We start from the raw sequence: 26,182 nt of genomic DNA on the forward strand, positions 1-26,182 counted from the left end.
TCCGAATGAAATAAATACACTGTATCGCAAAACTAAGTGGCGAGACAGCTCATAATGCCATCTCTTTCACTCTTGGTTGGTCTTAACAAGGGTAAAGGAGATAGTATTAAGATCTCAGTCGCAAGCTGATATTGCGGCAAGTATAATAAGCACCCCATCCGCGTAGGTACCCTTCCCCGCGCACGCCCTTCTTGCTCAATTGAGTTTTATTTTGCCAGATAGTAAAAAAACCGTGGATCAAAATGACCCAAATTATGAATGATGTCTCAATGTGGTATTATAATATTGTAGACGTAAACTTAATAATATGAATTTTTTTTTGTGGCAGATACAGGGTGTTAATTAGAAAAAAAATTTTTTTTAATAAAAGCGGTGGATGAATTTGACACAGATTTGTTTGAATAACACATAACAATGTTCTGTAAAGTACAACACTTCACTTACCGACTCTAATATTTTTTTAGGCGTTTTAGGATCAATATTAGGTATTTATTAAATGCCATTATACCCGTGGATGAAAATGACACAAAATGCGTGTGTACGTCGGAAGCCACTTTGCCTTTACAGGGAAACAAAGAATTTCGTCTCTAATATTTTTTTTACAGAATGCTGATTGAAAAAAGAAATACCTAAATTTCTACCTAAGCAAATACCTAGGATGACACAAAATATTATTTTTAGGTTTAGTATATGGTCTGGAAACTATATATAAAAAATAAGCAACATTAATATTCTTATAACCTCAGAAGTTATTGGTACAGGTCTATTAAGAGATCTGAGACATGCTTCCAAATAACTAAACTTCTGTTAAATAGATGGCGCTGCGGAACCCGAAACTAGGTATAAGCGCCGAACCTCGCCGAACAAAAATTATCAAAATGGATGGCAATAGGGGTCGTGCGCGTTGAAGGGTCTGCCATCTTGTACATTAATCATAATCATTTATTTGCACACAAATAGTTATTTACGATACAAGTGCGGAAAAGAGGAAATTCGAAACGAGTGGCGATAAATTAAAACACGACCGCAGGGAGTGTTTTAAATCGACACGAGTTGCGAATTACCTATTCGCACGTGTATCGTACAACGTTTTACAGTACATATGGCCCTTTAAACTTTCGACATATGCACGAAAAGTGCTCTTTTACGCACTAGTGCGAGAAAGTTGCACCATATGTACTGTAAAAGAATTTGCATTGGAAGCTTAAACTAGACATTTACACTTCGCGCCAATAAACATCGGGTCCTGTGCGGAGTGTGCGGCCCCTATAGTTCATGCATGTACCCTATAGTCTGAATTTGTGAGGAACGATTTTGTATAGACATTCATTCTAGAGAGCCTACACTTATCTTCTTTAAACATGGAATGAGGGCTATCGTTTTTTTGCTCACCAGTTGGAACCTCTGTTGATGGTGGTCATTGAAGTGACATTTGACATTTCGAACTTTGCGAAGACCACCATCCACACTAGCGCCCCTAGCAGCGAATTCATACGCGTTAGCCCTCATTAAAAAAAGGCCCTCCCATCGGATGCCGCCTCCATCTGTATATTGGTATAATGGAATGCGCGTAGAGACAGCAGACAACACCCATGTAGGTATACCTACTCATAGTCTATACTAGTAGACATTCACCTACTAAGGTGAATGCGATAAGGCAATAGACCAACTACTAGGCAATTAATGAAAAACTGGATGCCTGCCATTTAAAACGGTATCATATTTTTTTATTATTTTTAATCCAATGCTACGTATTAATATTATATTTTTGCAGTAGCAATACAAAAAACAACTAAATTAGGCGAATAATTATTTTAACAAATGCTTTAGTGTTGTGAGTGCTAGCTCCGAGCCTTCGAAGCCTTAAAAAATCTATATAGCTAAATTGCTTTCCATATGATCCATATTATTTGTAATAATATATTATGGGTGAAATAAACGCTTAGAAATTTTGAGTTAGAAAACTCGCGGGGTTTGAAGACTACTTCATTTAGAATTTACTTTTTATTGTAAAGTACCCTCCACGCTCGTGGAGTCTAGTTCGTAATCAGCGAAATCGACTCCACACTCGCGTTCGCGGCTTCGCGCCGCGTAGCGCTCTAGACTACCTAAACATGAAGTCACCCTCGTAAGTTAAGATTTTATTCGATTTTTCGACAAACTTGTACTGGTTGTTATTGCAGTCAGGTAACAATAACAATATACCCATGTTGCAACATTGGTGCGGTGCGGCGCACGTATTGATAGTGTGTAAAGCTCGCTCCAGACTACGCGGCGCGAAGCCGCGAACGCGAGTGTGGAGTCGATGTCATTGATTAGCGAACTAGGCTCTATACTTGCGTTCGCGGCTTCGCGCCGCGATTCGCACACGAGTGTGGAGGGCCCTTAAGGTGGTCGCCGTACGTGCGTTAGGTTAGAGCAAGAAAGAGATATTTTGACAGCACTAAGGTAGTGGTACGGTGCGGTAGTCTGTAACGTTTTAAAAAGTGCCATATTATTATTGCTAACTGTACAAATAGGACATACCGTATTTCATAATACGAATGAATTAATAGCGTAAAAAGTTAACCAGGTTAATTTTTCGTTATCCTTACCAGAATATTTTCGATCCTAAAAGACTCCCAAGCATTAATGGGTAATTGAATACAGCAAGGCTCGAGCACTTCACAACACTTTACTCACTACCTACTTATTTTTTCTTCTTCTTGGGCTCGCACTTCTTTTCTTCAGGCAGCGGGGGCGGCGGTGGGTTGGGGTCGACTTCATTTAAGTAGTCTTTCGGATTTTTTCTTTTTGATTGTAGAAACGCATGCTCTACGGACGCGTACCATGCGTAGCCTAGAATGAATGCTGAAAAACAAAAGATTGCTAAGCAATATTTTCTACTACACCCTATCTGTACCGTGTATGATATACATACATGCATACATGATATGTATACATGTGGGACCAAAACCAAAATCACAGCAGGTTGAGTCCCTCTTATGTGCGCCCTCGCTTCTCGCTTTCACTATAAGTACCTGCTGAAATTTGTTACAATTTACAAGACGCGTGTCGTCTCAACAACACGATACAACACCGGGCTCCGTCGACTATGGTTTACCAATATTAGGTTGGCGTGTGCTTAAACCAAACTCACAAGGACTTGCAAGAGTTGCAAGTCCAAAATTGAGACCATTGTAAATAAATGCGAAAAAAAATGCGAAATGATGATTAGCAAAGCGGATGTAGTTCTTTTTCCCTAACTCGATTCCTAAATTTGTTTGTTGTCTGTAAAATACATGAACTTACGTGGCAACCAGTAAAGTATAGTTGCAGTAGTCCTTGGCAAAACATTTGGAAGTCCCCTACTTATTAGTCCGGCTAAAGGGTTTAATTCATGAGGAGACAGTCTGTAGTAGACTATTCCGCGAATAGTCGCTAATTCGCCGAAATGTTTGCCCATTATATTTAATCCAATTTAAAAAACTCAAATAAACTCTAAATGTCAAATATTTATGACACACATGAAATCGAAATTGGAACTATGTATGAATTAACTAACGTGGCCGTAGGCTACTACTAAAGAGTACAATTTCATACACACCCCATCTTGCGTTGCGTCGCTGCGTCACTTTTATTTCGCCAAACCCCCAACTCAATGAAACGGATGAACCGATTTTTATAAAACACAATAAATATATATATAAATGAATACGTCATGCCAAAGAATCACCTCTAGAAAACTTGCCTTCATATTAAGAAACCGCATCCAGATCGGTTCACTGATGGATCACGCGAACTAGACTCCACACTCGCGTTCGCGGCTTCGCGCCGCGATTCGCGCACGTGTGGAGGGACCTTTACAACTATATTATAGTGCGACATAAAATAGTAAGGCCCCTCCAGACTATGTGTGGCGTGATTGCGGCGCGATTTCGCGGAGAGAACATGTCGCGACGTTGACGTATGACTCCACACTCGCAAACTTCACGGCGATTTCGCAGTTTGCTTCTCGCCAAGATGGCGGAAAAGCATTAGCTGATCGAGCTTAACTGCTAGTTATCTATGGCATCATACGTGATTTAGCTATTTTTCCATTTTGTTTTGTTGTAAAACCGTATAATATAGCCGCTTTATACATATAATATAATTATTATTTATCTTGCCACATATGAGTCAAAATATTGTGTAATGTGGAGTCTTGCCAGTTCGCGCTTCGCGCCTACTTTGACGCGGGGAACTACGGAACTAGGCGCGAAGGCGTGAACAATCTGCGAAATCGATGCCACCACACTCAGGCACGAATCGCGGCGCGAAACCGCGAACGCCGTGATTCGCGCATGTAGGCCCTTTACGTTCGCGGCTTCGCGCCGTGATTCGCGCATGAATGTGGAGGGCCCTGTAGAAATTATTGAATTATAGTTTGTCAAAGGACTGTCTCATTTCAAACATAGACAGAGAATCATGATGATGAGTATAGTTTTTTTTGTTCTTATTTACTGACAATTTGGTTGGTATGTTTTGAATAAATTAAATTAACTAAAAAAATTCCATACTAAATTGTTGCCATGTTTAAGCATTTTACGCATGTCAGGCTCGACACTCCAGTGAATAATAATAAGATGTAAATGTATTAAAATTAAATAAAGGAGTTTAATAAACATTTTAACGTTATAAGTTAAAATATAAGTCAGGTAAAAGTAACGTGCGTTATTTTGTAATTATTTTAAATTATGGATGTCCTCAAATAATTCTACATTCTATATTTAAACTTGTCAAAGTTCAAGTTTTAGTTCCAGTTGATCGTGGTTGATTTGATGTTTGTGGGTTAAGTTAGAGGAGAGGGAGTAGAGTAGGTAGTGAAGGCTAGCGAGTAGCGAATTAATGTTGTTATGTTGATAGTGGCAAGGTCACCTTCAAGCGATTGTGAACTTAGGACACTTAGGTTATTATATTTATATTCGCGTTCTGTCCGTCGGCATTCGGCATTAATATTCACGCTCTACTTATATCAATACAGTAGCACCAGTCAGTATGAGTGGTGAACCTCAAGCAAAACGCACCAAAATGAGCGCCCTTGACCAGCTGAAGCAGGTATCTACGGTGGTCGCCGACACCGGGGACTTTGAAGGTTAGCTTACCTACTGAATTAAGCATGCAATGACTGGTTATTAAACTTCACACTTTTTGCTTCTAGTTGTGATTTAATGATATGATAAGAGAATATTTGCCTTTGCAAAGATAGGAATGCTATTCAGTGTCAAGTATGATTACCTACATAAAATGTATGCTAGCAAAATAAATGGATTGTAAATAAACTGTTATCACACTTATTAGAAAGTAATGTGAATTACATCATCATATACTTCTAACAAAATGTAACATTAGCAACTTGGATCAGATTTGGATATGTTGCCTGCTAAGAGCATATTATGCTGAGGGGTCAGCGGTCAAACCTGATAAATTGAGCAAATATATTTTTAAAATAAAAACTATATGTGAAGTGCATGCAGTTCTTTTAGGGTTCCGTACCTCAAAAGGAAAAAACGGAACCCTTATAGGATCACTTGTGCGTCTGTCTGTCTGTCTGTCCGTCTGTCACAGTAACAGCCAATTTTCTCCGAAACTACTGGACCAATTAAGTTGAAATTTGGTATATGCATGTTAGTTTGAAAATTTAAAAATAAAGTTTTTCAAACTATATGTGTCGGTTTCAATCAAAAGGTACCACATTGTCGCTTGCCACAAGGACGCTCTGACAGGTTATTCGAATAAAGATACACTCCAATTTCGTCCTTATGGTAAGCGACAACGTGGTACCTTTTGATTGAAAACGTCACATATCATGTTACATATCAAATGAAAGAGCTCGTTGTGAAATTCTGAAATTTTTTTTTTTTATAAATTTAGGATAAACAATATAGAAGTTATAAACTGAAATAAATATCATATACGAAGGAAAAAATGACCAAAGTTCAGTTTATAGTTTAAATAGTAGTGTGTCTACTTGAAAAACCACAAATTAAAATATTTTCATACAAAATAATTTAATTTGTTCTTAGAGAATATAGAAGTTATTTAAGAAAATAGGCAAAAAATTACTATTCCCTCCTTTTATCTCCGAAACTACTAGGTCTATAATTTTGTAAAGAATACACAAAGTAGATCTTTACCTATAGATTACAGGAAAACCTATTAGAAATTGCAGTCAAGGGTGAGTCGGGTTTAATTACTTAGTTTTTGATACGACCCCTACAGGTTTTTTAAAGATATTTCACTCACGTTTCACATAAAAAATACATTGTTTAAATTGTGTAATGTACGGAACCCTTGGAACGCGAGTCCGACACGCACTTGGCCGGTTTTTAAATAAAAATATATCATGACTTTCAGTTTGACCACTCATCCCTTGAATTTATTATGCTATTTTGATACACTCAAATTATTCCTGAGAAGTACTATTGATTCCTTATAGCCCAAAGTAAAAAAAATCTAACATACTTGAATGTTTTCAACATAATAAATATTATAAATGTTAAAGTAACTCTTATCTGTCTTCCACTGAACTGATTTAGATAAAATTTTGGTATGGAGGTAGTTTGACTCCTTGTCAATCATCATTATCATTCCACACAGACAATGTTGTGAGCAGAAGCTATTAAAAAATATACATACATATAGACCCAACCTTGTTTTGAAAGTTATAGCTAACAAGCTTGCTTCATTTCAGCCATGAAGGCTTACAAGCCTACAGATGCCACCACCAATCCCAGCCTGATCCTGTCGGCTGCGGCAATGGAGCAATACCAGCATATTCTGGATAAAGCCATCAAGTACGGCAAGGATACTGGCAGGTGACAATAATGCTACAATTTAACTGTTTAACCACCACACCGTATGAATTGAATTTGCAATTTTAACCCTTAACACATTGACTGCCACCAATCTGCTAGGCGGGTTCTCTGTTTGTAGGCGCTTTTTGCTTTAAAGAAAAAAGCCCATGTTATTGGCTACGGCTACAAAAAAAATAAAAAAGGGGATTAAACATTTCAAGGTTATATGTTATTGAGTTAAGGTTCATGATAACTTTCTGTTGCCCACTCAGCCCACGACTTCGTTCGCGTGGATTTATTTCCCAATACACACTTTTAACGCCTTTTTAAGGGACGAATTTTCTAAATCTCTGAAATTATTTTTCTTACTTTGTAATAATTGTAATATTGTGTGAATTGTGTCTTCCTACGAAGTTTCAAGTGCTACATTGAGAAAATCCCGTTTTTCGCCACAGGGCATGAGTTATTAAAAACGCAGAAATCACTTTTCATTTGTTGTAACAAGACATTCCCATGAAGTTTCAAGTCCTTCACTCAGAAAAAAAATCTTTTCCGGTACAAACTTTAGGGGGCTTTAGCCACCTTAGGGGATGAATTTTAATTTTAAACTCTGCAATTAGTTTTCTTGTATTTAAAAAAAAAATACATTTTTACGAAGTTCCAAATTCCTAGCTTAAAATAAAACTTGAACCCCATACAAAATTTTATCCTCTTTTTAACCCCCGTAGGGAAGGAATTTCTCAAAATCGCTTCTTATGTCTTATCCACATTATAAATGTAACCTGGTGTGCAAATTTCAACTAGCAGCTTTTGTAGTTTCAGCTCTGCGTTGATGAATCAGTCAGTCAGTCAGGACACACATATATATATATATATATATATATATATATATATATATATATATATATATATACATACACATATATGTATATAGATTTACAAGTGTTATTAACATTGTTACTTTGTTTCATGTATCAGATAACAGGAATTAAAAGGTTCAAGTTTGACTTGAACTTTAAAACTTTAGTTAATAAAAATGGTATGTATGATATAATGTATTTTTGACTACTTCAGCACCATTGAGGAACAAGTGAGCGAAACACTAGACATGCTGAGTGTACTCTTTGGATGTGAGATCCTGAAAATCATCCCTGGTCGGGTATCTGTTGAAGTTGACGCCAGGTAAATACATATTTTCAGAATAATAAAACCTAGAAACATAATAAATCTGAAGCATAGTTTTAGTATGATTCCTCAACACATTGTGTGTGAACTGTACATTTTACCACATTTATTTGTAATGATTAATGGCAAACTGTATGTAATGTGTCTTATTCATATGGTATAAACAGTGCCCAAGTTCAGATTCAAATCAGTGGTTTCAATTTCATTTCTGAATAATAATACTTTTAAAGATTTTTTTATTTGTCCAGACATTGGACAACTTGGACACTTGGATTTTCTCGTGTATATATGTATAATCTATTTCAATTTGTAATTTATGTATATCAATCAAAGAGGATATTGGTACTGTCATAGTACATTTTGTAACCGCTGTAAATTCACTGCCATCTATCGACATACTTTAAAACTAAAAATGAAGATTTATAAAAATACGTTAAAATGTATTTAAATGTGGATAAATGATTTTTTTATTTGCATTAATTATTTTTATATGATTTTGACCCATGTTCTTTCACTGGAGGTATGTCAGGATCGTAGCAAGTGGAAATCCGTGGTCTCTGCCTACCCCTCCGGGAAATAGGCGTGATTATATATGTATGTATGTATGTTCTTTCACTGATATACCTAGAATTTAAAGCTGATAATGTCTAATATTTATTACAGACTGTCATTCGACAAAGAAGCCAGCATTGCGAAGGCTATCAAGCTCATCAACACCTTCTCCGATTACGGCATCAAGAAGGAAAGGATCCTTATTAAGCTGGCATCCACCTGGGAAGGCATCCAAGCTGCCAAGTAAGACTCTCCTATTCTCCTTGCTTGGTTATATTGGCGAAGCCTGTGTTGTAAATTACGTCTGTGTCTTGATGTTAAATAAATAGATTTCATATTACTATCTTAATAAAAGGCCCTCTCACCCAACCTAATAGGCATCACAACCGTTTGTTAGTTTTAATAAAAGGCCCTCTCACCCAACCTAATAGGCATCACAACCGTTTGTTAGTTTTAATAAAAGGCCCTCTCACCGAACCTAATTGGCATCACAACCGTTTGTTAGTCTTAATAAAAGGCCCTCTCACCCAACCTAATTGGCATCACAACCGTTTGTGAGTCTTAATAAAAGGCCCTCTCACCCAACCTAATTGGCATCACAACCGTTTGTTAGTCTTAATAAAAGGCCCTCTCACCCAACCTAATTGGCATCACAACCGTTTGTTAGTCTTAATAAAAGGCCCTCTCACCCAACCTAATTGGCATCACAACCGTTTGTTAGTCTTAATAAAAGGCCCTCTCACCCAACCTAATTGGCATCACAACCGTTTGTTAGTCTTAATAAAAGGCCCTCTCACCCAACCTAATAGGCATCACAACCGTTTGTTAGTCTTAATAAAAGGCCCTCTCACCCAACCTAATTGGCATCACAACCGTTTGTTAGTCTTAATAAAAGGCCCTCTCACCCAACCTAATTGGCATCACAACCGTTTGTTAGTCTTAATAAAAGGCCCTCTCACCCAACCTAATAGGCATCACAACCGTTTGTTAGTCTTAATAAAAGGCCCTCTCACCCAACCTAATTGGCATCACAACCGTTTGTTAGTCTTAATAAAAGGCCCTCTCACCCAACCTAATTGGCATCACAACCGTTTGTTAGATCGTTTAACTATTTGCCTCTATTGCTCGAATATGCAAGAGCGATTTTGATTTTCGCGGTAGGCCCTCAGCTCCTGCTTTCTATATACTATTACATTTATTACACTCTAACTTAACCAATAACGTCCAGTCGAGCCATAGAAAGGCTTGGATACCAGCACGTGAATCATATGAGTATGACAGTGATTCAGGTAGGTGCGCAGTCAAACATCTCCGCGAACGCCCTCAAGATGCCGTTGGAACTAGCTCGAACTCGGCGCACAAGGGATGTGCCGCGTTTCCTCATTGTAGTGTAAAACCATCTACAAAAACGATGTAGTGCCACCTCAGCACAGCCTTGAATATTTTTGGCCATATTACTTTATTTAGGTTATTGTTTCAGGGAATTGGAGAAGAAACACGGCATCCATTGCAACCTGACGCTGCTGTTCTCTCTCTACCAAGCCATCGCGTGCGCGGAGGCTCACGTCACCCTCATCTCGCCGTTCGTCGGCAGGATCTTGGACTGGTGAGTACCATGGACAAAAACGAGAAGACAGACAATGACTACAATAGTACATTGTGCAACATGGGGCGTAAGTTAAATATTGCAAACGAGAGTATAGTTAAATCGTGACGACCGTTAAGCCTGCGTGCAATTCTACATTTACTGAGCGATGTGTGATGAAAAAGCGCATTCCTCCAATATCCACACATTAACATTTGCCTAAGATGATTGAAGCAAAGAGAATTGATTGTAATAGCGAGGTAAAGTTTCTGTGCTGCGCCATATGTTTTGCGGTCACTGGGCTTGGCAACTGTCAAAGGTTTGCATAGATGGCGCCATCATAGCTTGCCCCTTCTTCTATGATACTTGGCTTAAAGAGCTGGCATCCAGGGCATAAAATTCCACAATTCTAGGGATTTGACAGGGCAACCTATGCTGGCGCCATCTGCTAAATATTTCGACCGGCCACCCCCATTGTCAAACATCAACTTTTGACTATCAGAGTTACCGCAAAATGTGTGGAGCTGTACAGCGCCAAATTCAAAGCACGAAATTGTCTTAAGCGAGGTGTAAGGCTCGGCCAAACACAAGGCACGACGCAGCGCCGCGTCCGCGCCGCGTGCACGCGCGCGACGGGGCGCGACAGAAGCGGGGCGCGATGCCGGCGGGACGCAGTCTGTTTGACGTCGCTAACCTGTACGCATGGGCGGCGGTCGCGCCGCGCGACCGCGGCGCTGCGTCGTGCCTTGTGTTTGGCCAAGCCTTTAGATTAGCAATAACTTGCATGCAATTTTCAATACATTGCGGTATCTGAAAAAACATTTTGAATGCAGTGTACCTAAGTAGTCAGCAATGTAACGTAAATTGCATGCAAGTTCTTGCTAGTCTAAACCTCGCTTTAGATTTTACGCATCTCACTCAATCAATCTATCTTTGATTGAAGTAAATTAAAAAAAAAATTAAAATTAAAATTATTTATTTTCGTAAAATATACAGGTGTCTATAAGTAGGGGATAGTGCTGCCCGGTAAGCAACATTTGCCTGTGTTGGGCAACACCGCTCTTCCTTAATTAACAGATTGTTACACGAAACATTTTTTTAAGTACTAGTTTAAGTAATATAAACATGTATACAATTAAAATTTTATATATAACATTTGTTTAAAGAACTAAGTGAATAACTGGGTTGTTAGACATGCAGTAATAAAAAAAGGAATTAAAGGAATTAAAATTAAAAAAGGAGTAAAGGAGCCAGTAATTTGTGTGTGTGTGTGTGTGTGACTTGGTTTTAGTTTTAGTTATATTAGCAACGTTTTTTATTGTCCTTCTGGAGTCATAGTCGGCACTGTAAGAAAGGGTTTTATGTTTTTTTAAGGTCATTTGTAAAATATATAGTTTCCTTATTGATAATAGGTCGGTTAGATGGTATAATGATTCTGTGGGGAAACGGATCTTTTTAAAATACATTGTTTTTAAGAGTGCACGCTGAGCTCTTTCCAGGTTAATGAGTCGCGTTTTAGCCGCCCCACCCCAGACAGGTATACAGTACACCAAGACGGACTGCACCAGGGATGTGTAAATTTCTGTTAATATATTCCGTTGTTTATACGGGGTTGTTAGTGCTCTACCTGGTACAATATGCCTTAGCGTCCTGAAGATCCAGTGCAGCTTACGGACCCTACAGATTAGTTGATCAATGTGAGCGTACCAATCTAGATGCTCGTCCAAGGTGATCCCTAGGTATTTAATTTTTGATACTTTTTCAATGATCGGGCAGCTACAATTTTTTAGATTCGTTCTGTCACAAGTGTGAATTTTTAGATCTTCATCAAAGTTGGGTTGGGTGGAATTCGTGATGCTAAAACTCATGTATTTTGTTTTGTCTGTGTTTAGCGTTAGCCGATTTAGTTTCAACCATCTAGAAATCTGAGCTAGACCCTTTTCAGCACTTGTTTTTGCTTCCATCCAGGTTTTACCAGAGAAGACTATGGCTGTATCGTCAGCATATGAGAAGACTTTAGCATTTGTTATTGCCATGTCACAGAGATCGTTTATGTAAGCCAAGAACAGTGTTGGTCCCAAGACACTACCCTGCGGAACTCCGTACGATACATATTCATCATTGCTCACATGCACACCCAGCTTAACTCGTTGCTTCCTGTCCGAAAGGTAACTTTTAAATAAGGACAGAGCAGTTCCCCTAACCCCCATCTTTTCAAGTTTTTGAATAAGGATAGGGATAGAGACGGTGTGAAAAGCCTTTTTTAGGTCTAGAAAGACTGCCAAGCATTTATTCTTATCATCTACGTTATCTACAACTACCGAAGTGAGAGCTGTTATAGTATCTTCTGTCGATTTCCCCTGCCTAAAGCCAAACTGCGATTCTGATAAAAGATTATATTTTGTAAAAAAGCTTAGCAATAAGAACTTTTTCAAGGATCTTCGACACTGCAGGCAAAACAGATATTGGCCTATAATTGCTGACATCGCCTCTATCCCCACTGTTATAAACAGGGGTGATTAGTGATTTTTTTAGCGAATTAGGGAATATTCCTGAGTTGATACACAGGTTTATGAGGTGTGTTATGGCTGGAACTATTTCTTTAGCTGCATATTTTAGAAACTTTGTTGACACATTGGTCCAGCCAGGGGCGCTACTAGATTTCAGACTGGACAGAGTGTTAAAGACTTCATCCTGGCTTACGGATAATAGCACCAAAGAACTGGGTTGAACAGGTAGGCTATTTATATATGCATTTAAATTGTCTTGAGGATCAGGGCTAATTTTTAGGGCTAGCTCTCTCCCGATATTGACAAAGTACTTATTTATAAAATGAGCTGATTCCGATGGGGTGGTTTTAATGTTTAATAGTTCTGTGTTTAGTTTATTTGAGTTCGTAGTATAAGTTATGTTTTTTATATTTTTCCATAAAAGTTTATTACTATGCATTGAGTTAGCTAATAGCTAGAGTTAGTAAATAAATGTCCTCCAACATCCAGCGCCATCTATTTAAAGGAAGTTGAGTTATTTTGACCGGAGAAGACCTTAGAAGCACGTAACAAAATGGATGGAACAAAGAACTGCTTGAAAATAACCCAACGTCCTTTCAATAGATGGCGCTGAATATTGGAGGACGTTTATTTACTTCAATCATCTTATGGAAATGTTTAAATTGGTTTAAATAAGTTATTAACTTGCTGTGTTGTACCATTATAATTATAAAGTATATACTTAAAGAAACAAGTGTCATAGTAGCCAGCTATAAAACCGTTTTTCTATAAGTCGCACGACGGACAATGCATGATTCTTCTAATCTTAAAAAAACCGGCCAAGTGCGAGTCGGATTCGCGCACAAAGGGCTCTGTACCATTACGTAAAAACGGCAAAAAAATCACGTTTGTTGTATTATTCTGTTTTTAGTATTTGTTGTTATAGCGGCAACAGAAATACATCATCTGTGAAAATTTCAACCGTCTAGCTGTCACGGTTCATGAGATACAGTCTGGTGACAGACAGACGGACAGAGGAGTCTTCGTAATAGGGTCCCGTTTTTACCCTTTGGGTACTTCCGTACCTCCCTAAAAATGTCGTATATATTATTTGAATTTCTCGAATTCTCCAGGCACGTAGAGCACACAAAGAAAACGTACGAGGGCAAGGAGGACCCCGGCGTGCTGTCCGTCACCCGCATCTTCAACTACTACAAGAAGTTTGGCTACAACACACAGGTAACATTGTATTCTTACGCAGCGTACTACGTAGGTGAACAACACGCGAACGCGAAGCGAAGCGATGCGGCGCGGGGTGAATCAATCCTTTGATACCTATAGAAGTGTCCTACGTGGGCGGTCTCGTTGCGAACGCGAACGCCGCCGCCGTGGGCCCGCTTCGCTTCGCGTTCGCGAATTGTTCGCTTACGTAAGACGCTGCGAGACTGTTTCAAACTCAACTGGACTTAATAACCAGGTCAGTCATAAGTCATAACATTACAAAATTGACGTTCAAATTTATCCTCCTAAGTCCCAGCTTTTTTTAAGCGTCATAGTCCTAGAGGTCTCTTGTTAATCTTTTGCACATAATAAATATTTGCTGTCAGTCCTGAACAGACTATTTACAACTCTATGGACTGTCAGAATACTCCGCGCGAGCATTCAAATTTGAAAGCGGGGGCATCTAAACATTTTGTACCGAAATATGTACTATCGGTGTTTATTACTATAGTAATTTACTTAATGCTGGGACTGAAGGGTGACTTTTATTATGTACAAAATTTGGTACCGCAGGAGGTTAAAGATGTAGGTACATTTCGTCACAAGAAAGAAAGAAGAAAGCTGGATGTGATATAAACATATAACTTCGTTATGTTTATATCGCCTGAGTAAAAAAATGTTTAAATAGGGTATTTGAATACTAGTCAAATCAGTTTCTTTTTTCGAACTGTCAAAACGATTTTGCTATTATGGCATTTATATGAAACACTAGCATATGAAGTCACAATCAAATTACCTGCCTCTATAGTTTTATACGGGTTTTAAAATAGAAATTCTGTCTAATAATAACTGCTGTCTACGTTTCTCTGTTATTCTTCTGGTGCTTTGTGGGTGCTTTATTTCATGCATGGTGTAAAATAATTTATTTTAAATACAGTTGGCAACTGTTTTTATAAATGGCGCCAGCGTAGGTTTCCCTTTGCTAGTTTTGATGTATGGGATTTGGCTTATGGGTCAATTATAAAAAAAAAAAAAAAATTCTGACGATACAATTCTGAATCCATATTAAATACTACTATGTTAGTACCTAAACTAAGATGTTGGAAGGTCTAGTGCCTAATTAGAATTAGTGCACTGTCCCATCTCCTTGCCACGACGCGACGGCCAGGAGACTGTGGCGGCTGTCGCGCACCCTTCCGAGCGTCCACATGCGAACCATCTATATGGCCATCCGGGTCATTAAACTAAAAAAACCGTCCAAGTGCGAGTCGGGCTCGCGTTCTAAGGGTTCCGTACATTATAAAATTTTTAACAATGTATTTTTTTATGTGAAGCGTGAGTGATCTTTAAAAAACCTGTAGGGGTAATTGGTCCAGTAGTTTTGGTGAAAATTGGCTGTGACAGATGGACTGACAAACGGACGCACGAGTGATCCTATAAGGGTTCCGTTTTTTTCCTTTTGAGTTACGGAACCGTAAAAAAGTTTTTTTTTAAAACCCTATAGGTAGGATTGACAGGGAAACCTATACTGGTGCCATCGGTCAAGCTTTGACCGGTCGCAACCACATTATTGCCGGTCCGATTATAATAAAAACAATATGTGCCGTTTTCAATCAAAAGGTCATTGTCGCTTGCCATAAGGACGCTCTGACGGGTTATTCGTATAAATATACAATCCAATTTCGTCCTTATGGTAAGCGACAATGTGGTACCTTTTGATTGAAAACTTCACGTATATCCACCAAAAATGTAATTATATATTCTACTCCTGGACTATTGGTTTGGTTTGTTGTTTACCAGGTGATGGGCGCGTCGTTCCGCAACACCGGCGAGATCCGCGAGCTGGCGGGCTGCGACCTGCTCACCGTCAGCCCCAAGCTGCTGCAGGAGCTGGCCGCCAGCGACCAGCCGCTGCCGAAGGTACGAGTACACTACACTACCTTACTGCGACCTGCTCACCGTCAGCCCCAAGCTGCTGCAGGAGCTGCCCGCCAGCGACCAGCCGCTGCCAAAGGTACGAGTACACTACACTACCTTACTGCGACCTGCTCACCGTCAGCCCCAAGCTGCTGCAGGAGCTGGCCGCCAGCGACCAGCCGCTGCCGAAGGTACGAGTACACTACACTACCTTACTGCGACCTGCTCACCGTCAGCCCCAAGCTGCTGCAGGAGCTGGCCGCCAGCGACCAGCCGCTGCCGAAGGTACGAGTACACTACACTACCTTACTGCGACCTGCTCACCGTCAGCCCCAAGCTGCTGCAGGAGCTGCCCGCCAGCGACCAGCCGCTGCCGAAGGTACGAGTACACTACACTACCTTACTGCAAACCTGCTCACCGTCAGCCCCAAGCTGCTGCAGGAGCTGGCCGCCAGCGACCAGCCGCTGCCGAAGGTACGAGTACACTACACTACCTTACTGCGACCTGCTCACCGTCAGCCCCAAGCTGCTGCAGGAGCTGGCCGCCAGCGACCAGCCGCTGCCGAAGGTACGAGTACACTACACTACCTTACTGCGACCTGCTCACCGTCAGCCCCAAGCTGCTGCAGGAGCTGCCCGCCAGCGACCAGCCGCTGCCGAAGGTACGAGTACACTACACTACCTTACTGCGACCTGCTCACCGTCAGCCCCAAGCTGCTGCAGGAGCTGCCCGCCAGCGACCAGCCGCTGCCGAAGGTACGAGTACACTACACTACCTTACTGCGACCTGCTCACCGTCAGCCCCAAGCTGCTGCAGGAGCTGGCCGCCAGCGACCAGCCGCTGCCGAAGGTACGAGTACACTACACTACCTTACTGCGACCTGCTCACCGTCAGCCCCAAGCTGCTGCAGGAGCTGGCCGCCAGCGACCAGCCGCTGCCGAAGGTACGAGTACACTACACTACCTTAAGCTCTTAGAGGACTAGGAGTTGCGCACGAGGAGGCGCTACGACTGTCCGCAAAGAGCTTCGCGGAACTTAAAAAGTTGGGATACAAGTTCGGGTCCTCACACTCCAAACCCGAGCCGAAATCGGCCAAACGGCCGCGCTCGGAGGAAAAATCACCGCAGGGGAACGCCAGCAAGAACCCAAAGGTGAGTGAGAGCCCCCCAACCCAACCCCAACCTCTACAACCCTTTAACGAGGTCCTTAGCCAGGTCCGGGTCGGAATCAAGGACTCCAAGCCGATGAACGTCGCGCAGTTGGGGTCCCTATGCAATACCATCTTGCAAAAGATTGCGACTCTGGAGATGGATGAGGGACCAAAGTTCAAGGGTTATGCATACAAGCCAGGTTGGTTACTCATTACATGCAGTGACCAAAGATCCAAAGCCTGGCTTGAGGAAGTAACACCAACCCTAAAACCATGGCCGGAAGCCAACCTCGGGGTCATCCCTGAAAATGAGCTTCCTAAGCCTAATATAGGGATGGTGTTCATTCCTGAGATAGACGACTCCATGGTCAAGCAGTCGCTATCTCTACTCTATGCGCAGAACCAGGGGCTGCACACAGAGTTATGGAAGACTCTCCACACCAAAGTCGAGAAGGGTGGGGTTTTGGTAACCCTGTCTCTGGACGACGTGTCGGTGGAGAATCTTAAAAAAAAGGACCTAAAGGCAAACCTAGGTTTCCGGGAGGTCCAGTTTCGGCTAAAGGGCCAACCTAAGACCCAACAGCCCGAAACGCAACCCACCCAAAACCCAACACCGCAGCCTGCAAACCCTGCCCCTCCCACCACCCTAACCCAAACACCCGCCCGAAAGGTGCCTTCAGGTCCAAAGCGTGCGGCTCCTTCCACTTCCAATCCCACTCCAGGACCTCCGGGGTTGCAGCGGTTTCTCGCCAACAGGGGAGGCTACAGGGGCAAAAACCGCCCAAGGGGTAGAGGGAACGGAGGAGGCCACCAAGGGCACGGCAGTGCCCACCGCCGTGGCAAATAAAAAAGACGCTACCAGGGGTAGGGGGGTGATGTTCCTTCAGGCCAATCTCCACCACGCCATAGCGGCCACAGCGGTCGTAGAGAAGCTTTTTGGCGAAAATGGCCTGGACATCGCCCTCATACAAGAACCATGGATAAACACCAAGTCCATGGCAACAGGACTCAACAGAGCAGGAAAGGTACTAATCTACGAAAAAGGAGCTAAACCGAGAGCCTGCATCGTATTTAACAAAAATATTAACCTCTTGCCTGTTACAGAGCTATGCAGTGAAGATATAGTAGCTGCCTACGTCGATCTCAAAGGGAGAGGAGCACTGAAGGTAATAGTCTGCTCCGCCTACCTGCCCGGAGAGAAGCAAGACCCCACAGAAGAAATGACTAAAGTGCTAGAGTACGCTCAGGCACAAAAGGCGGAACTTATTGTGGGTTGTGATGCCAACGCCCACCACACCATCTGGGGGAGCACTGGAATCAACAAAAGGGGTGAGTTACTATCCCAATTTATCTTTACCAATTGTCTGCACTTGTTGAATAAGGGCAACACGCCCACCTTCGTAACTAGAGCTAGGCAAGAAGTATTAGATATAACCTTCGCTACTGAAAAGGCGGCAAGCTGCCTAGCCAACTGGCGTGTCAGCAGCGAAAATTCAATGTCGGACCACAGACATATTTTGTTCAGTGTTAAGGACTCTCTAGATAGGGAACCACTAACGCGTAGAAATCCAAAAGAAACGTCATGGGAAGCCTATAAGGCTGACCTGGAAAATCGTCTAAAGGATGTACCAAAATATGTCAAAACACCAGACTCTCTCAACCTGACAGTTAATCTATTATCTGAAGGCATACTTAGGGCCTACGAACAAAGCTGTCCTTTGAAAGAGGCAAAAACTACTAACACAACGACGTGGTGGAACAAAAGGCTAGAAAACCTCCGTAGGTCTACACGTCGCATATTCAATCACTCGACCACGCCGAATGAGTGGGAAAGGTATGGTAGAGCGTTGACTGAATATAATAAACAAATCAGGAAGGCAAAAAGGAGGTCATGGAGAAGGTTCTGTGAAGAGATTGCCCAAACTCACAAAGGAGCGCGAATTCACAAAATACTTTCCAAGACACCGACCAACTATCTCGGTCTTCTTAAAAGACCAGATGGCACTTTTACGAGCACAGAAGAGGAAACTCTAGACTTGCTCAGAGGCACCCACTTCCCCGGTTCGTACACAACCAGTAACACACAGTTATGCGCCCAAAGGAATAATCAAATCCACAGGGCACGCAATATCGACTGGAATTTGGCAACTAATATCTTTAGACCAAACAAAATTAAATGGGCATTGGAAAAATTTAAACCATTTAAATCGGCAGGAGAAGACGGAGTGTTTCCAGCACTTTTACAGCAAGGACAGGACCTCCTCCTCCCGCATCTGGCCAGAATATTCCGAGCAAGTTTTGCGTGGGGAATTATACCAGATCAATGGACTAGGGTCAAGGTACGCTTCATACCGAAAGCAGGGAAAAAGGACTATTCACAACCTAAATCCTTCAGACCTATTAGTCTAACATCGTTCCTACTCAAAACGATGGAAAGAATCATTGATCAGCACATTAGAGCGAAATACCTGGTGGATAGACCACTAAGTGTAAACCAACATGCTTACCAAAAGGGGAAATCTACGGAGACTGCCCTACTCGACCTGGTTGACAAGGTGCAGAAAACCCTAGAGGAAAAGCAAACCGCTCTATGTGCGTTCCTTGACGTCGAGGGTGCTTTCGATAATACGCCCACAGAGACCATACTTAATGGTATGAAATCAAAGGGAGTAGACGAAACCACCACCAGATGGGTACATAGCATGCTCTCGAACAGAGTAGCCACTCTGACCCTCAATACTATAGAGCATGAATTTTATACCACAAAAGGGTGCCCACAAGGAGGCGTTCTATCCCCACTATTATGGACCCTAGCAGTGGACCAACTTCTTGCAATTATGTCAGGCCAAGACTATGACACACAAGGATATGCCGACGACCTTGTAGTCATTGTCAAAGGCCCTTGCCTCCACACTATATCCAACCTAATGCAAGGAGCTCTAAACACAATATTCAAATGGTGTAGAGAAAATGACCTGTCCATTAATCCGAGTAAGACGGTAATAGTACCATTTACAAGAAAACGGAAGCTTGAAAATCTTACAGAACCAAGACTTAATGGACAAATAATACCGTTCTCAGAAGAGGTCAAGTATCTAGGGGTCACTTTCGACCAAAAGTTAACTTGGAACGCTCACCTGAGGAAAATTATACAAAAAGCGAAAATGGCCATGTGGTCATGCTGTCGAATGGCAGGAGCAAGATGGGGTATAAGACCCAAAATTGCTATGTGGTTATACACAGCGGTAGTGAGGCCCATTATAACCTACGCCTCCGCAGTCTGGTGTAACAAAACCAGCCAAAAGACGGCAATAGATACTCTAAACAGCCTGCAACGCATGGCTTGTTTAACAGTAACAGGCGCCTTCTCCTCGACACCGGGGGCGGCCCTCGATGCACTGCTGGACATTTTACCACTCCACTTGCAGGTGCAAAAGGAGGCCAAGCAGTGCGTCTACAGAATATGCACGCTAAACAGGCCAAAATGGCGCTCTCAAGCACTAACCAAACTGAAGGCCTGGGTTTTTGCAAATAAAACCCTTAGCATGCCCACTGATGACACGCACACAGAATGTCAATTTATCAAACTGTTCACAGTAGAAATACCTCCTAGAGACAAATGGACCAACGGCCAAATGTACGTTGAGGAGGGAAGCCATATTTGGTACACAGATGGTTCCAAGAAAGGCAATGATGTAGGATGTGGGATCTATGGTGAAAGACCTAAGCTCAGAGCTAGCGTCAGCATGGGCACACAGGCCTCAATCTTCCAGGCAGAAGTCTTCGCCATCAACAAATGTGCGGAGATCAACCTGGATAAAAACCTAAGACACCAACATATCTACATCAACTCAGACAGCCAGGCTGCTCTGCTGGCACTAGATTCACTTGAGTCAAACTCAAAACTAGTCCAGAACTGTAAAAAAAACCTAAATGCACTGGCTAACTCCAACAAAGTCATACTTAGATGGGTACCAGGGCACTCCGACATTAACGGAAATGAAGAAGCGGACGAACTTGCTAGAAAGGGCGCAGACACAACCCTGGTCGGCCCGGAACCGTTCTGTGGAACCACAAAACGGGATGCATGTTCTCTGCTCAGCAACTTAGAAAAAACGAGAGCAATCGATTGGTGGAAGTTCGTCAAAGGACAAAAACACTCGAAAGCTCTAATTAAAGGATTCAACAGCAAAGTTGCTAAGGAGCTTCTAGGGCTCAAAAGACACAAAACCTGCGCGGTGACTAGAATACTGACTGGACACTGCAAGTTGAACAAACACATGTTTCAAATAGGAAAGATACAAGATCCGACATGCAGGTTCTGCCAGGAGTCAGAGGAGACTGCAATGCACATTCTCTGTTCCTGTGGACCACTAATGTCAAAAAGAAGTACCTACTTAGGGCGGCACGTACTGCAACCCTATGAGGTACAGAACATTACGGCCCAAAGAATCTGGAATTTTCTGGATTCAACGGGCATTAGTAATGAGCTTTAAAGGGCCGTCACAATAGATCACTGTTTGGTCGACGTGACACTCAAAGGCCCACAACGCCCCAAATAATAATAATAATAATAATACTGCGACCTGCTCACCGTCAGCCCCAAGCTGCTGCAGGAGCTGCCCGCCAGCGACCAGCCGCTGCCGAAGGTACGAGTACACTACACTACCTTACTGCGACCTGCTCACCGTCAGCCCCAAGCTGCTGCAGGAGCTGGCCGCCAGCGACCAGCCGCTGCCGAAGGTACGAGTACACTACACTACCTTACTGCGACCTGCTCACCGTCAGCCCCAAGCTGCTGCAGGAGCTGGCCGCCAGCGACCAGCCGCTGCCGAAGGTACGAGTACACTACACTACCTTACTGCGACCTGCTCACCGTCAGCCCCAAGCTGCTGCAGGAGCTGGCCGCCAGCGACCAGCCGCTGCCGAAGGTACGAGTACACTACACTGCCTTACTGCGACCTGCTCACCGTCAGCCCCAAGCTGCTGCAGGAGCTGGCCGCCAGCGACCAGCCGCTGCCGAAGGTACGAGTACACTACACTACCTTACTGCGACCTGCTCACCGTCAGCCCCAAGCTGCTGCAGGAGCTGGCCGCCAGCGACCAGCCGCTGCCGAAGGTACGAGTACACTACACTACCTTACTGCGACCTGCTCACCGTCAGCCCCAAGCTGCTGCAGGAGCTGGCCGCCAGCGACCAGCCGCTGCCGAAGGTACGAGTACACTACACTACCTTACTGCGACCTGCTCACCGTCAGCCCCAAGCTGCTGCAGGAGCTGGCCGCCAGCGACCAGCCGCTGCCGAAGGTACGAGTACACTACACTGCCTTACTGCGACCTGCTCACCGTCAGCCCCAAGCTGCTGCAGGAGCTGGCCGCCAGCGACCAGCCGCTGCCGAAGGTACGAGTACACTACACTACCTTACTGCGACCTGCTCACCGTCAGCCCCAAGCTGCTGCAGGAGCTGCCCGCCAGCGACCAGCCGCTGCCGAAGGTACGAGTACACTACACTACCTTACTGCGACCTGCTCACCGTCAGCCCCAAGCTGCTGCAGGAGCTGACCGCCAGCGACCAGCCGCTGCCGAAGGTACGAGTACACTACACTACCTTACTGCGACCTGCTCACCGTCAGCCCCAAGCTGCTGCAGGAGCTGGCCGCCAGCGACCAGCCGCTGCCGAAGGTACGAGTACACTACCTTACTAACTTGTGTTTTATACACAAGAGTCGGACGAGAGTGGTAAACTATACTTGATGAGATGTAACTTGCACCGTACAGTCATGAAACTTTTTCTTTACTAATACAAAAGGGCAAAAGTCTCATGTCTCACTGGAGTATTATAGTTAAAATTGTGGTAGTGATTATTTTCATGCTGGCACAGGCCGAGCGAGCGCCATCTCATTCTCGAAAAAAAAATGATCTAGCAGCCCTCCCGGCTTCAACCCACATCAAAACAAATAATAATCGTAACAAAACTTTCGTGAGACACAGACATATTAAATATATTTAAAACGCGTCACTCGCGTATTTTAAGTCGAAAAACGCTCGACATGTTTCACTCCGTACCGAGGTGTCAGGAGTCTGCGCCGGTCCGCCAACGTGAGCTCCTGACACTCCTCAGTACGGAGTGAAACATGTCGAGAGTTATTTAAGTGATGCGAATAGCCGCCTAGCCGTTTTCGGCCGTAACAACTGCGTTCTACTAAAGTGACATAATCGCTAACGTCTGCGGAACTTACTTTCTATTAAGTGATGTACCGACTATTGATTTGGCCGACTAGCCGACTAATCGGCGCTCGGATGGCCGATTAGTCGGCTAGTCGGCCAAATCCATAAATCATTTTCTCCCTTCAAAGTTTGCATTCGGATAGTCACTGCAGCAGCTTTGTCTAAGTTCGGATGCTTTGAAAAGCATTTGTTTTGCTCCTTGCTTCGCTTTAGCTTTTCGCGCGCAATTTCTGTACATTTGATTTAATAAATGAAATGCACAATATATGTAACATGATAATACGCCAACAAATATCCAAATAAAAAATATTTCGTTCAAATACAGACTTCATGCATGAAGCCTTTTGGGCATTTTGAGCAAAATAGACTTTCCTTAAGTGTCCCGCGTTTTGTGAGGTTAATCTGTAGTGTGCGCTACGTGCGTTACACACACCTTCATACTGTATCTCTATATATTCCGTAGGTTAATAAAGCTCATATTTCATTAATTAAACTATACTTCCAACCAACAAGTTGTCTCAATTGACGCCACACCTCACAAATCATCTTGTAGTAATTTTATAACAGATGTGGCCAGATAGTCGGCGACTAGTCGGTACATCCCTACTTTCAATACATCTCACTCACACTAATATGCGAGTACATAGAAAGTAAGTTACGCACACGCTAACGTATATGTCATTGTCAAACTGGTGGTAGCCGTACAGATGTAATATGGGCGCTATTGTAATTTTATCAGGGGGTTATAAATTTTATTTCTACAAACGTTTAATTTAACAGGTGCTTGACCCAAAAGCTGCGGCAAAGAGCGATATAGAGAAGGTATCGCTGACGGAGGCCCAGTTCCGCTGGCACATGAACGAGGACCAGATGGCCACGGACAAGCTCTCGGACGGCATCAGGAAGTTCGCCGCCGACAACAGGAAACTCGAGACCCTCATCCGGAGCCTGCTCGCCAACAAGTGAACACCACTAGGCAGTGAATATGTAATAAGTATCGTTTTCGTAATATAAGCATACAGTTTTGTGGGCCGATTCACGCAGGACAACAATGTCTTCTACTACAATCATTGTTTTTACTGCAGCTTGTATAATTAGTGAATTTGACGCAAGGCTCAAAGTCGGGACCAAATGTATTGGTTGGGTGGGTACATAGCGTTTGTACATTATTACTTAGTATAAACATATTTTATAAAGTAGCGAGGCGGTCCTAGTGTCTTCCTTTGTTAATTATAAATTATAATCATGAATTCTTAACTACGAAAAACTACGAACGGATACTTATTTTATTCACACCATTAAATACTTACCTAGGTATAGGTACTCGTTGTTGAAAATCGATGTTGATAATGAAGATAATCATTCAGATGAAATATAATCATTGTTTTTTGGAAATTGTTTACATATTTTGGATTACTTTTATACGTTTGTTGATTTACCTAAGCGATAATGTCTATTTAGAGTTTAATCGTGAAATGACTATTAAACAAAGTACTAAATTGGGGACCATAAATGTACAAAGACTAAATTCCTATATTTTACATAATTGTTGTAACAACCAAAATAAATCAGGTGATTTGTAACTATTTTTATCTTTTATTTTTCACATATTTAACAACTTACATAATATTATAATGAAATAATGAATGATGATGAGTGATGACATACGGATCTGAGACGTGGGCGCTAACGATGGGCCTCATAAGAAGGCTCAAGGTCACGCAAAGGGCAATGGAGAGAGCTATGCTCGGGGTTTCTCTGCGTGATAGAGTCAGAAATGATGATATCCGCAGTAGAACTAGGGTCACCGACATTGCTCGCAGAATTGCAAACCTTAAGTGGCAGTGGGCGGGGCACATTGCTCGCAGAACTGATGGCCGGTGGGGACGGAAGGTTCTGGAGTGGCGTCCGCGTACCGGAAGACGAACTGCTGGTAGGCCTCCAACGAGATGGAGCGACGACCTGGTGAAGGTCGCGGGAATTCGGTGGTTGCGAGTGGCACGGGATCGGTCGGAGTGGCGAGCCTTGGGGGAGGCCTGTGTCCAGCAGTGGACGTCTATCGGCTGACATAATGATGATGATGATGATGATGAATGAATGATCAGAATGAAGCATAAAACATTAGACATTTCTTTTCTACGAACGTGTCATGAGTGTTGACACCGTTGCACGTTGCACGTTGTCAACACTCATGAAACACGTCTAAACATCTCTAATCTTGTTGAGATATCGAGTGATAGTCATCATCAGGTCCACTTTACCAAATAGGTGATTTTTGAAAGGAAATGCTTCTGTTCAAGTAAACACCACCTGTCATATCTTTAGAGGATGTGATGGTGTAAATCAAATGCCCAAATACATGCAAAATTTGTTTAGGAAGAAAAGGTGTAGCTTCAAGATCTGATTATAGTACGGGCGGCGACCGTATGACGCATCGTATGTCCCACTTATGACGCACTTTCGGCCATTTGGGACCTGGCAGACGACTATTTTCTGAACCTACATATAAATTCCTATATGTTGCCACCAGTCTCATCTGTGTATCAGATGACGTAAATTCCACACTTTTTGGTACCTTTAGTGCCCGCAAGTGCCCGGCAAACGCACTTTCGGCCACACAGGAACTGGTAGACAAGTGGTTTCTGAAGCTACATAATTATATATTCCTATCTGTTGCCATCAGTCTGATCTTTGTATCAGATGACGAAAATTTCGCATTTTTTTAAAACCGGAAGTGGTACTTTTTTTCGGCCAATTCTAATTTATTTACAATTTTTTCCAAACTCAGCATCACTTTTATTAAAGTGTGCCATGGGGCTTATCCTTGTATCAGATGACGTAGTAGATCATACGGCACTATTGTATTGTAGTTCGGGCGATTTTCCGCAACTCGACGACTGGCGCCTATTTTGCGTGACATAAGGGGGGGGGGGATGGGCTAGTCCTGCCTGCCCAGCTCCTCGAGGAATCCTATCAAACCTTTGATGTTGAGTAGGACCTCGGGGATCCGAGATGTTTTGCCCTGTATGGGGCCACTC

The 26,182-nt window shown here is 42.7% G+C and overlaps 4 protein-coding genes across 5 annotated transcripts in view; 1 reads left to right on the forward strand and 3 right to left on the reverse strand.

Annotated features, from left to right (window-relative positions):
* LOC134741530 (uncharacterized oxidoreductase YrbE-like) overlaps nucleotides 1-26,182 on the reverse strand; it is a 445,968-nt gene that overhangs the window by 141,475 nt on the left and 278,311 nt on the right. The gene's annotated exons all lie outside the window — the stretch shown is intronic.
* The window catches only part of LOC134741550 (large ribosomal subunit protein uL22m), a 115,336-nt gene that overhangs the window by 60,855 nt on the left and 28,299 nt on the right, over nucleotides 1-26,182 (reverse strand). The window lies entirely within an intron of this gene.
* Nucleotides 2,680-3,465, reverse strand: LOC134741556 (cytochrome b-c1 complex subunit 8-like). Its single transcript, XM_063674381.1, has 2 exons — nucleotides 3,292-3,465; nucleotides 2,680-2,850 (listed from the first exon to the last, which is right to left on the reverse strand). The coding sequence occupies exons 1-2, from the start codon at nucleotides 3,443-3,445 to the stop codon at nucleotides 2,690-2,692; spliced, it is 315 nt and encodes a 104-aa protein (XP_063530451.1). The 5' UTR covers nucleotides 3,446-3,465; the 3' UTR covers nucleotides 2,680-2,689.
* Nucleotides 4,570-24,730, forward strand: LOC134741539 (transaldolase). 2 transcript variants are annotated; one of them, XM_063674363.1, is made up of 9 exons: nucleotides 4,570-4,676; nucleotides 5,003-5,113; nucleotides 6,713-6,836; nucleotides 7,890-7,997; nucleotides 8,664-8,795; nucleotides 10,033-10,158; nucleotides 13,760-13,865; nucleotides 15,648-15,767; nucleotides 23,925-24,730. In XM_063674363.1, exons 2-9 carry the CDS (start codon nucleotides 5,017-5,019, stop codon nucleotides 24,108-24,110), a joined length of 999 nt encoding a protein of 332 aa, XP_063530433.1. In that variant the 5' UTR covers nucleotides 4,570-4,676; nucleotides 5,003-5,016; the 3' UTR covers nucleotides 24,111-24,730. The 2 variants fall into 2 exon arrangements, with proteins under 2 accessions (XP_063530433.1, XP_063530432.1); XM_063674362.1 differs by lacking the exon at nucleotides 4,570-4,676 and having other exon boundaries at nucleotides 4,946-5,113.

This window comes from Cydia strobilella, chromosome 5 (genome assembly GCF_947568885.1).
Source record: "Cydia strobilella chromosome 5, ilCydStro3.1, whole genome shotgun sequence".
In the NCBI taxonomy this organism is placed as follows: domain Eukaryota; kingdom Metazoa; phylum Arthropoda; class Insecta; order Lepidoptera; family Tortricidae; genus Cydia; species Cydia strobilella.